The sequence below is a fragment of the Mustelus asterias genome, chromosome 4 (genome assembly GCF_964213995.1).
Source record: "Mustelus asterias chromosome 4, sMusAst1.hap1.1, whole genome shotgun sequence".
In the NCBI taxonomy this organism is placed as follows: Eukaryota; Metazoa; Chordata; class Chondrichthyes; order Carcharhiniformes; family Triakidae; genus Mustelus; species Mustelus asterias.
The window spans coordinates 125,958,379-125,971,665 of NC_135804.1; the positions used below are offsets into that span (position 1 = coordinate 125,958,379).

General features: G+C 44.7%; 1 protein-coding gene across 3 annotated transcripts in view; it reads right to left on the minus strand.

Annotated features, from left to right (window-relative positions):
• Positions 1-224: 224 nt before the first annotated feature.
• Positions 225-13,287, minus strand: part of LOC144492980 (cysteinyl leukotriene receptor 1-like) — a 42,212-nt gene continuing 29,149 nt past the window's right edge. For all 3 annotated transcript variants that reach the window (XM_078211719.1, XM_078211721.1, XM_078211722.1), the window contains exon 2: positions 225-4,974. In XM_078211719.1, coding sequence (XP_078067845.1) covers positions 3,831-4,937 — 1,107 coding nt within the window. In that variant the 5' untranslated portion in view covers positions 4,938-4,974 and the 3' untranslated portion in view covers positions 225-3,830. The remainder of the gene's footprint in view (positions 4,975-13,287) is intronic.

Genomic DNA, 13,287 nt, shown 5'->3' on the forward strand with positions numbered 1-13,287 from the left:
CTCGCTGACAGCGGCAGTGGGACGTAGAAGACTGGCCAGAATGTGAGTTTCTAGGAAATGCGACAGGTGTCCCACCTGTCACATTTCCAATCACACTGGGTCGGGGAGAGCCAAATGACCCTTCATCAGAAACTGGATAAGGTCAGTCATGCCAAACAGCACACACCAATCACCCAGGTCACCTCTCAGTCAGGAGAAGTTGCAGTGTAAAGAAGACCCAAATATCCAGAAAAATATCCATTTATTGTTTTCCTGCTGAAGAAAGCTGACTCTAAAATAAGATACATGGTGAAAGTTGCTTCTTGTTTCATTATAACAAATTGTGCACATATAAGGCCATTTACAAAATATAAAAATAGAACATTCTGACATCGTCAGTCAGCATAACAAAATTATGATTGGTGTTCCTCAATACTATTGCACCAACCAAATAACACCAAATTAGTTCACACAAACAGAAATACATGTTTCACATTCTGGTGTGTTGAATTTATACTGAGTGCAAAGTGATGTTATAGAAAAGAGAATCATGATACATGTTCTTTCACAAAGGAACTTGCTGTGTAATTCTTCCTTTTAATCTTTAGTTTTCCTAACCACTTCTTTTTATCTCAAAATTACTTTTCTCTGCAATATTTACATCATACGCCTTCATGCAGAGATATCACCACATGGGATTCAAGGTGATGTTTTGTGCGGAGGGGGATGAAGACAGAATTGATCAATGCTTCCTGTGGTGACTCACCCAACATAGTCAAATCCCCGATCTTTTTGGATCTTCCTCCTAAATCAAAGGCATCCACACCCAGAAATGTGAAGGGTGATTTTAACTTAACTTTCTGGGTGAGCAAGTTGACAGGTAAGTTGGACCTCCCAATATTAATCACCATCGGATACGTCACACCCAATCTCATCGGCTTTCCAGTGGGATGGGACATAATAAGACTGCTGTCTGATTTTTGACCATGCCTTAACATATAAAGCCACGTTTGCTGCTGATTCTCTGGATCCATTCATAGAACATAGAACATAACAGCGCAGTACAGGCCCTTCAGCCCTCGATGTTGCGCCGACCAGTTTTGCGATTAATACAACTGAGAAGAGTAGCAAGCCTCATACTGGCTAACTATTCTACATGTAAATGTGTCAGCTATTTACTTTTAATTCAGGTTTGGCTGCTGCATCATTTTAAGTCACCTGTTGGACTTTAACCTGGTGTTGTTAAACTTCTTACTGCATCAATTTAAGACAGTCTATGTTCATTTTCAATCTTCTGATTCGTTTGTATAAATGCCAGGATGAGCTTACCAACAGATCTCGGTGTTTCAGTTGGGGTTTATTTATCAATGGTGTAACAGTGCTGGGAATAATTATCTTGAAAGCTCTGAGTCCAGATAATTTTAATGAGACAAACCCGCGAGGAAGAAGTCTGAATGCAAATCGGACTATCTTGCCTGGCTGCAAGGATTGGGACACAAGTGCTTGTGGGACCCAGCTTGGAGACCGTGGCAATGAGATATGGCAAGTTTATAAACCCATGGTCAGTACCTAATTCTCTCATTTACAAAGAAATACATTAACTTATAAGAACAGAAAACTTTGATGAACTTAGCAGGTCTGGCTGCATCTAGAGGGAAACAGAGTTAACGGCCAGAATTTTCTGCCAGGATCTTCTGGTCCTGCCGATGGCACATCCCCGCCATGGGTTTCCCGGTTGCGTGGGGTGCAGTCAATGGGAAATCCCATTGACAGTCGTGGGACTAGAAGAACGAGTAGATCCTGTGATCGGCACACCACCTCACGCAACGAGAAAGATGCTGTAGGGAGGCCAGAAAATCCCTCCCAACGTTTAGACTCCATATGGCCCTTCTTCAGAGCTGAAAAGGGGTAGAGATGTGATAGATTATATGGTTGGAGAGGTGGCAGAGGAGGTGGAGCAGGATAGAAGGACAGGGATGGATGGGAGCTAAGGAGAGATTGACAAAGCTGTCATAGATACAAGACAAAGGGAGTGTTAATGGTAGCACTAGGGACTAAAGAAGGTGTTGATAGTGGTATAAAGATAAGAGTAGAACGTGTTAAAGGGATTAACCTGACTGACTTTGCATTTGCTCGTGTGAATAAATACCTAATTGACAGCTTGCCAATGAACCCTATGTTAACATGGGAATTATGTTCAAAGTTACATTGATCATTTATACAAGTTCTACCATCACTAACAAAACGGTGAGCAATTTAGTTTACATTTCCTGCAGACCTTTAGAAAATTGCTAGGCAGATTCCTGAGAGGGGGACTCAGTCTGAGTTATGGATGGTAGGTTTGGAGAGTTGCCAAGGTGAGTTGTACTAATGAGCTACCTCGGTCTCCTGGACCTTTGCTTGGTTTCCTTCAGGCTTTGGTGTTTCTCTGACAATGGATACCGGTTGCTTTGCCAAGAGACTGGATGAGAGAGGGGAGTGTTAGTGGCATATCCGGACAGCACCGTGTCTGGATGGGGTCGGCTTGATCAATCATGTGATCTTTTCCACTCCATTCATATTAATAGAACTCCCCTAATTTGAAAAAAAAATATTCCTAGGCCCTTACATAAGGATAAGGAAATAAAACAGCACCTCCGAAGGAGCAAGTCATCTACATTAGTACTACACTATATTTAGTATACTAAGAGTTTGCAGAATATTCCAACAAATCCCTCTTCCAAACCCCACACTATATCTTGTTTATTCCCTCGACCCCCCATCCAAAGTCTTGGCTTTGGAAAATTTAACTTAGGTATCCCCTGATCTGCATAATTTCTCAATAAAATTTGATACATGGAAGGTCACTTCAACATCCAATAGATTTTTCCTGTGTCATTTGGCAATTGCTTCATTGCTTTGTTTCCAGATGGAAAAAAGTTGTCGTATACATCATGACAAAATCATATGCTTATCACTTTACTTTGTATTTCAACAAAAAGGAAGGGCTGAGCATTTGAAAAATCAGGCCCCCTTCTACTGGCAACAATGATTCCCTTTTCAACTTGGGAAGCTGTTGTTCTTAATGTTCATCTACTTGCTGATTAAACTTGATGGGACCTCATGGGACCTTAATCTTCTGACTGCTATCAGTAGGAGACAAGCCATCCTTTGTAATTAACCCTAGCACCTTGAATCTCATACAGCCAACCAGGGTGCTTCTTGGATTCTTTATCAAGGGTTTAATCAACGATTCTGGTAACTGGTCCACCATTTTGAAGAGAAAACAACTCCTTTATGTTTTTGTTCGAAGGGTTGTTAATCTTAATTCTGTACTCTTCAGTCCCAGCTCAACATCCCAGTCAAGCTGAAATCTCTCAGAGACCGTTCAGAGTTTTAAAGAATTGGATTCTATCCCCTCTCAATCTGTCTCCAAAGAAAGAATAAAAGTTGAAGTGGTGGGACATTGAGCACGTTAGCCTAATCGACCTCTAAGTCATGGAATCATTGGCATCAACTCTTTTGAACCAAATCGAAGTCCGTTGGCAAGTCACTGCCCTAATATACCTAATCAGTAATCTGCATATAACATATACACCTCAAATTTTTCACACACACTCTACATACACATGTGTGTGTAAACCAAGAAGAAAGGATTTTTTTTCTTGGAGACAGTGCCTCTTTCAAGAATTAGGAACCTTTTGAAGAATGAAGTGAGTTATAACAAAGTCTTAAACAAATTACAATTACTCCATAATCAGGAAGTGGTCTTCACGTTTGGTTTCTACACATTGAATTTAGGTACTTAAGCTATTTTGGTCCATATTTGCTTTGCGCAACACCTGGCAAAAGGTATTCCACATTTAAAAGACTCAGTCCTTTCCCGTGTACTTTGTAGCTTCATTGCTGTTGCTTCCACTTGGCTGAGCAGGATTGAAAGGGTCTTCATCAGATTTTTCGTGTTCAACCCGCATTAATGAGCGCTTCTTCTTCTGCGACAGTTGATTGCTTGAGAGAGACGATTTTCTGGTGAAGGAACTTGTGAGCCTTCGTCTGAAGTTCTCCCCTGAGAAGAAGTACAAAAGTGGATCGAAGCAGGTATTGGCAGCTGCCAGGCAGAGTGTGACCACGACTGACTTCTGCATGTAAACAATGTCGTCGCAGTTCTTGTCGTTCTCCTGCAGGGAATGCAGGTGTAACGTACGCTGGATGTGATAGGGCATGAAGCTGATCAGGAAAGCAGCCAGCACGATTATGATCAGATGCACTGCTCTTTGACGCGATGCTTTCTTTTTGTGAATGGAGGCAGTGCTTTTCATTAATGTCCTTATAATAAATGTGTAACAAACAAGAATGATGAGGAATGGCAGGATGAAACCTAAAACCAGTGAAACATAGTTCATAATCAAAAGACTTTTCAGACCTCTTTTAATCTTATCATTTGGAGGTTCAAAGCACTTTGTTTTATTTTCATGCACATGAGAGCCTGAAAGCAGGAATGGGCTGCTGGTAACGGTGACAAAAATCCAAATCACAGCACAGACTATCTTGGCCTTCTTCACATTGACTATTTTCATGTTCTTTACAGGGAACACAATGGCCAGGAAACGAGTGAAACTCATAGCAGTCATGAAGTAAATGCTGCAGTACAGATTGACGTAGAGAGAGTAGGAGCTGATTCTGCACAAGAAGTCCCCAAACATCCATCTGCCTTTGAAAGCGTAGTAGACTACACGCAAAGGCAAGGTGAAGACACACAGCATGTCTGACACTGCCAGGTTGAGCATGTAGACATTGAAGGCCGTTCTCTGTTTGAATGTTTTCACAAGTACGAACAGAGCGAATGCATTTCCTGACAGGCCCACGACAAAGACAAGAGAATATACCGTGGAATAGACCTGATTGCGAAAATCGTCAATTGGTGGACACGAGTGGTTCCTTGAGAAGGTAGTTGGCCTTAATGTTATTCCTCCAGCCATTTTAGAATACTTTGTTGGAAGGAAATGTCTTCAGAATCTACACAGGACAAAAAGAAGAAAAGCAATTAACGCAATGGAATCTGCACCACAACTGTGCATCTACTTTAATGGTTAGCAGGAGCTTGATCCTTGAAAACTTGTTTGTTTGGAACATCTGTCTGCAAAAGGCAATATTGAGTTGTCTATCAGATAAATATTATTGTAAATGTTTTCTCAAATTGCAAGTAGGCATCATTGTATTATGGGAGTGCAGCCATTTTTTAGCTTCAAAGAATACGATAACTTGGAGTTAACCACACTGGCATTTATGTAGCATATTTAAAGTGACAAAATCTCCCAAAGTACTGTAGCAGAGAGGGTGCAATCTCAAACTTAGCAGGAATTGGGTGAAAAATTAGAGGAAGTTGTGGAACATGGATTCAACGAAGGAGAGTTTTGAAGGAGGCTTTTGAAAGCTGACAGAGGTAGTGACAAGCAGGTGGGTTGAGAGAATAATTGAGAGAATTCCAGTTGGGGCTATTACAGTTAGAGACATCCTAAAGTTTATTGGAGTTTACTTGCTATTAGGGGCACAGTATGGCTCGGCACAGTGGCAAGTGGTTAGCACTGCTGCCTCACAGCGCCAGGGACCCGGGTTCGATTCCTGGCTTGGGTCACTGCCTGTGTGGAATTTGCACATTCTCCCCGTGTCTGCGTGGGTTTCCTTCTGGTGCTCCAGTTTCCTCCCACATTCTGAAAGACGTGCTGGTTAGGTGCGTTGACCATGCTAAATTCTCCCTCAGTGTACCTGACCAGGCACCAGAGTGTGGTGACTAGGGCATTTTCACAGTAACTTCATTGTAGTGTTAATGTAAGCCTACTTATGACACTAATAATAAATAAGTAAATTCTGTGGCGTATTAGATTCTAACTGCAAATAGGCAACTCCCTCAATTCTGGGATCTGGGGTGGGCGAATTGTCAAGACCATAACATTTTGCATACTTAATAAATGAGTTGCAATTTGTTCATAGAATCCCTACAACGCAGAAGGAGGCCATTTGTCCCATCATGCCTGCACCAACAACAATCCCACCCGGGCCCTAACCCTGTAACCCCACACTTTTACCCTGCGAATCCCCCTGACACTAAGGGGTAATTTAGCACGGCCAATCCACCTAACCTGCACATCTTTGGAGTGTGGGAGGAAACTGGAGCACGCGGAGGAAACCCATGCAGACATGAGGAGAACATGCAAACTCCACACTGACAGTCACCTGAGGTTGGAATTGAACCTGGGTCCCTGGCGCTGTGAGGCAACAATGCTAACCACTGTGCCACCGTGTCGCCTGTGCTGCTGATTATAAATATGCCGAAACAATTAGGTGCTGGTGTGAGACTTGCAGCGGGGTAGATTTGCTGGAGCAGTTTTAAACACACACATACGTGCTCACACCACACATGTGTCAAGTTAATTAGGCAATGAGCCTCACCATTTCGTACTTCACAATTTCGTTAAACCGTTTATATATACACCATGACCTTCCATTCTGATATTGATTCAGGATAGAACCTGAACCTGGGTGAGGAATGCCCCGACTGAGAAAATGGTTAAAGTTAATCTGATCAACCAACCTGAGCCAGCCAGCAGGGTGCATACACAGCATGGTAAGGAAACAATTTATAAGAGGAACGGCCATTACCGTGCAAGGATTGGGTGAATTTGAAACCGCCTCTTTTATCTCTTTACGTTTTTGCAAGTCTGCTATTTTAGACGATGACACTTTGTTGGTTCATGCATGAAAGCTTTTCAATTTAACCACCTGATAACTATCAGTCATCACACCTCTGACCACAGTTTTCCTGTGATGTGTAATTCAACTACCATGATCAAGAAATCGTCTTTCCAGTTTGTGCAATCTTGGGTGATGTTTGTTGGCAGGCTTTTCAATCTGTGGGCCCCTAGGCTGGTTCTATAATGTCTACGCACTCACTCAGCATGGTCAGGATAAGGATGAAGGAAGCAAGCTATCAGGGGAGTTCACGTCACATTGTGACAGTTCCATTTTACTCTTCATTCAACAAGGATAGACTTTGTTCCTGCACCATCTGCATGATTCAGTTGCATGCCATCAATACAATGAACTATTAAAGGTTGGTAATGACCACTGTTAAAAACGATATTCACCATTCTAAGAAGGCGACGGTGTAGTAATAAGATTGCTAGACTAGTAAGGCAGAGGCCTAGGCTCATCTCTGGGCTCATGGGTTCAAATCACACCACAAGCAACTAGTGGAATCTGAATACAAAAAATCTCAGTGATAGTGACCATGAAACTAATGCAATTAAAAACCCATCTGGTTCACTTCAGGGATGGAGCTTTCTGCCCGCCTTGTCTGAGTTATGTGTGGCTCCAGACCCACAAAAATGTGGTTAATTTTTAACTCCCCCACCAAGTCACTCAATTGTATCAAACTGGCACAGGAAAAGCTTTACAAAATGGAATCCAGGTGCATCCTGGCACTGGGTATGACAATGACATGTCCAGCTCTGTCAACCTTACTATCTGAGGATTTGTGTCAAAATTGGGTGGGATTTCCCTGTCGGGAAGCAGTTTGAGGAAGCAGCTCATCACCACCTTCTCACGGGTAATTAGAGATGGGCAATCAATGCTAATCTAGCCAGCGATGCCCACATTCTGTAAATGAATAGAAAGTCTCCCACCAGCACCAAAGTACAGTGGCAGAAGTGTGTACCATCTACAAGATGCATTGCAGCAACTCACCACGACTCCTTCGAAACCTAAATCTTCCAAATCCACAAATCCACAAGGGAACGTCATCACCTGGAAGTTCCCCTCCAAGTCTCTCACCACACTGGCTTGGAAATATATCACCGTTCCTGCACTGCCGCTGGGTCAAAAACCTGGAACACTTTTCTTAACAGGACTGGGGGGGCAGTGGGGGGTTCGGGTACCAACACCACATAGTTGATGTTGCATCTGTAGCGCAGAAAGAGGCCATTTGGCTCATTGAGCCTGTACTGACAACAATCCCAACCTATCCACATAATCCCACGTATTTACCCTGCTAATCTCCCTGACACTAAGGGGCAATTTAGCATGACCAATCAACCTAGCCTGCACATCTTTGGACTGTGGGAGGAAACCGGAGCACCTGGAGGAATTCCATGCAAACACGGGGAGAACGTGCAAACTCCACACAGACAGTGACCCGAGGCTGGAATTGAACCTGGGTCCCTGGCACTGTGAGGCAGCAGCGCTAACCATTGTGCCGCCGTGCTGCTCCATGGACTGCAGCGGTTCAAGGAAGCAGCTCATGACTACCTTCTCAAGGGCAATTAGAGATGAACAATAAACAGTGGTCTTAATTTGGAGAGGGAACTTAATTCTAGCCTGCTTGACATGCTAATGGGTGTGAAAGGTCTTCCCGAGATTGTTTGTCGGGAAACTGGACCTGCCTTGAATCTCCCAAGGACAACACATCCCCAGTTCATCCCAATGGAGTTTAATCCAGATAAATGCGAAGTGATGCATTTTGGAAGAAATAATGTAGGGAGGAGTTATACAATAAATGGCAGAGTCATCAGGAGTATCAAAACACAGAGGGACCTAGGTGTGCAAGTCCACAAATCCTTGAAGGTGGCAACACAGGTGGAGAAGGTGGTGAAGAAGGCATATGGTATGCTTGCCTTTATAGGACGGGGTATAGAGTATAAAAGCTGGAGTCTGATGATGCAGCTGTATAGAACGCTGGTTAGGCCACATTTGGAGTACTACGTCCAGTTCTGGTCGCTGCACTACCAGAAGGATGTGGAGGCGTTAGAGAGAGTGCAGAGAAGGTTTACCAGGATGTTGCCTGGTATGGAGGGTCTTAGCTATGAGGAGAGATTGGGTAAACTGGGGTTGTTCTCCCTGGAAAGACGGAGAATGAGGGGAGGTCTAATAGAGGTGTACAAGATTATGAAGGGGATAGATAGGGTGAATGGTGGGAAGCTTTTTCCCAGATCAGAAGTGACGTTCACGAGGGGTCATGGGCTCAAGGCGAGAGGGACGAAGTATAACTCAGATATTAGAGGGATGTTTTTTACACAGAGGGTGGTGGGGGCCTGGAATGCGCTGCCGGGTAGGGTGGTGGAGGCAGGCACGCTGACATCGTTTAAGAATTACCTGGATAGTCACATGAGCAGTCTGGGAATGGAGGGATACAAATGATTGGTCTAGTTGGACCAGGGAGCGGCACAGCCTTGGAGGGCCGAAGGGCCTGTTTCCTGTGCGGTACTGTTCTTTGTTCTTTGTTCAATGTCTGGAAACTGATTTTTGGCCTCCCCCCAAATTAAGTTCCCCTGCCTGCCAAGCTTTCCACTGGACCAGAAGATCCCACCCATAATATCACAACATTATCTGGCCTCTATTCTTCATACTAACATGCAAAGCTCAGCAATGTTGAACTTCAGTCATCAATTATATCCCCATTGTGCAAGATAATTAATGCCTTTGTGTATATTGTCATATCATCCTTTGCAATAACTACTCCTAATTTGATGCCATCTGCAAATATTAAAATTTCCTGTTCTAAATTGTCAACATAAATAGTGAAGAAAATTGGGCCCAGTACCAATCTGCTCTCAGTCTGAGACGCTACCTTTAACTATTGCTTTCTGTTTTCTGTTTGCTATCTCTTCTGCTCCTTGTCCTCTGGCTCTGCAACTCATATCCATCATTCCGCTCCATCTCCCCCATGACACCCCTGCCTCTCATAATCCCCATGCCCTCTCATAACCCTCATTCCACCCTATCCCCCTCATACCCCTCCATGTATTCATGTATACCATCCCATGTATTCTCCATAGTCTCTCAACCAGTATCTTTGAAAAAAAATTCTAACAATTGAATAGAGCTCTCACATTCAAATACACTTCATACTGAAAAAAACTCTCCTCCATAAAATTTAAATGCTATTAATTAGCAGGAATTCAAACCTAAAACTAATAGCATCACTGCTGGCTTAGTACTAATTAGGATTAATTTAGCTAGAAATTAATTAAGAATTTATTATTGCTTATGCATTATTGTATTACACCTATTTCATATAAATTTTAATGCTGGTTTTCATTAGTTAGTCTATTTTGTCCCCTTAGATGCCTTTAGAGTGGGGGTCTTGTAGTGCAATGGGTAGTGTCCCTTCCTGCCTCTGAGCCAGAATCTCTGGGCTCAAGTACCACCCTAGGACTTGATCACCCTGGAAGAAGCATTCATAGGGCTTGATCTTACCATTTTGAGTCTAAGTGCCGAATCTAGGCGTCAAATAGACCCGAACCCGGAATCCTCTTTCCAGCGCGCCCATACGCATTTTGCCGGCTCCGGTCCAATTTGTGCTGTGGGCGGGGCTTAGCGCTGCCGGACAGATCGGAGCTCTGAACTGCGCATGCGCAGTTCGAAAAGAAATCCGAAGCAGCGGGCCCGGGCAGGGAGAAAAAAGCAGAGGGCTCTCTGACCCAGATCATCTGGGGGGGGGGGGGGGAGACGAAAGAGGGCGTGACGGATTATCCTCGGGGGTGGGGGGGGGGGGGGGGGGTGGGAGGAGGAGAGGGGACATGACGGATCATTCTCGGGGGGGGGGGAGGAGGAGAGGGGGCGGGACCCAGATCACCCTTGGGGGGGGGGGGGGGGGGGGGGGGGGGTGGGAGGAGGAGGGGGGGGGGGTGTGACGGGTCCATCTGGCTCACCAAGTCAGTTACAATACTGCGTTCAGCATCTACTGAACCATCTTGGATACAAAGGATAATGGCATTATGCTAAAAATTATATCCTTGGTGTCGGCAGCCATTCCTGATGTTACAGTACTGATAGCACCAGGAAGATCGACCAGTGCCATTCATTATCCTTTGTATCCAAGATGGTTCAGTAGATGCTGAACGCAGTATTGTAACTGACTTGGTGAGCCAGCTGGACCCACAAGGCAGAAGGACCATCTTTGTGTTGACCAAAGTGGATCTAGCTGAGGAACGTACAGCTTATCTTGCTAATGGAAGGATGGAGGAAGGACACCAGCGATCGAGGTAGGTTGGGGGTGTGCTCTGCCGGGGGGGCCTGCCTCCCAGGGGGGTCTGATCCCGGGGGGGGGGGGGGGGGGGGTGGGGGGGTGGGGTCTGCTGGGGTGGTTAGCGGGGGAGTCCGCGAAGGATGGTTGAGGAGGATGGTGACTTCACAAGGGCAGAAAGGGCTTCGGAGGTTCCCCTGCAGAATAGAAATCAACTTCGGACTTTTATTCTGCAGGTCGCTAAAAGCGCGGATTCGGAACAGGCCAGAAGATGGTAAAGTGGGATTTGGCGGTAGGGTTGGGCGTGCGATTCATTAAGTCGATTTAAATGCATGCTAATGCATTTAAATTGTTGGGCCGCCCGATTCGGGTGCGGGCCGGACCCGCGCCCGAATTGGGTGTTGGTAAAGCCGCGATCTGCTCGGAATCGGGTGCAGATCGCGGTTAAGGCCCGACGCCCAACTTTACCGCGATTTCACGCCCGAAAACGGGCGCAAAGCTTTGGTAAAATCGGGCCCATAATGTGGCCAAACAGCACCACAGGCCAAGAAGGTTGATTGTCAATCTGTAAATCCCTCCAATACTCCTATGGCAAACAGTAAGAGCAGGAGCATCTCCTGGTCAGACATGTTGATCCAGAGTATTTCTCCTTAAGCCTCTGGTGACCTGTTCCAGGAAAAACTAGCCATGGAAACAGATGTAAGTGTGTGCTTTGTCTGCGTCATGTAACACTAGGCTTGGGAGAGTTCAAAATCTGCGCTGTATTTAGGTTATGTAGCTTCTCCGTTTACCTACGTGATATAATGACATTAATCTTCGCTTCCTGAAGGCAGGTCTGACACAAACCGTCACCACTTCCACCACAGCTAGGACAAGGGGGCAGGCCCTGAATCCACCCCAGCCAGAGTAGTTGGTGCCAGTGTGATCCAGGCTGGCCATCTAGCCATCTGGCCCCTCAAGGAGTTGGAGCTGCAGTGGCAACATGCCACGTTTGCAAACATATTGCAGCCTGGAACTGTAGAGGGCGATAGTTGAGGCTCCAATTTAATTTCATCATGTGGTTGACCAGGAAACTCTCCAGCTTCTACCACGTGCAACTAACAGTTTTTGGGAGCATTTTCAAGTTGATACACAACCAGTTTGGCCATGATATGAACTCACTTTGCTTGGCCAACAAGTCCTGGAGCGGGACTTGAACCCAGAACTTCTGGCTTAGAGGCAAGATTGTAGCATTCAGTATACCACAAGACCACCTCCATATTCATAATAATGAACATAAATAATCATTTAAAACTTGGTTTGGATTTCTCCAGCCCTGCTACCAATCACTCTGTGCTAATCATGATTTTTTTTCCTTTTTTCCTTTGTCTGGTATTTGCTGTTGCTCTCAGTTTTCCCTCTTCAATCCATTGTTTTTCCCTTCCCCCTTCTGCTGTTTAATTTTTAAAAATTATTCGTTCATGGGATGTGGATGTTACCGACTGGATTGACCAGCACTTATTGGCCTTGAGAAGGTGGTGGTGAGCTGCCTTCTTGAACTGCTGCAGTCCATGTGGTGTAGGTACATCCACAATGCTGTTATGAAGGGTGTTCCAGGACTTTGACCCAGCAATAGTGAAGGAGCAGTAATATATTTCCAAGTCAGGATGGTGTGTTACTTGGAGGAGAACTTGCAAGTGGTGCCGTTCCCATTGTATCTTCTGCCCTTGTCCTTCTAGGTGGTAGAGCTCTTGGGTTTGGAAGGTGCTGTCGAAGGAACCTGGATGAGTTGCTGCCTTGCATTTTGTAGGTGGCACACACTCTGGCACTGTGCATCTGTGGTGAAGGGAGTGAATGTTTAACATGGTGGATGGGATGCCTATCAAGGGGGCTGCTTTCTCCTTTAATCAGTTGTTGATACTAGGGGTCCCCAGGATTTCATCTGATGCTTTCTGCTTTCTCTCCTTTTAAACTGTTGATGCTGAGTGTTCCTACACTTCCTCTGCTTGTTCTTCCTCGATCTTTAAACTGTTACAGTATCAATTCACCTTTAGATTAGTCTGGTAATGTATAATCTGAATCACTGTTACTGACCAGATTATCATTAGTTATACATCATAGACATATCGGGCAGAATTTTCCCAAAAATATCCAAGTGTCAAAACAGCGTGAAATGAGAGTCTGTGCTTTATATATTCACGCCGATATGCTTTGAGTAGTGTTTAACTGTAAAATGGTTTGTTGATCATGACAAAGCATAAACTTCATTAGAGCATTACATGGTAAAGCTACTCAATGCAAATTATGATTTCAAAAAAAGTCTTGCCACT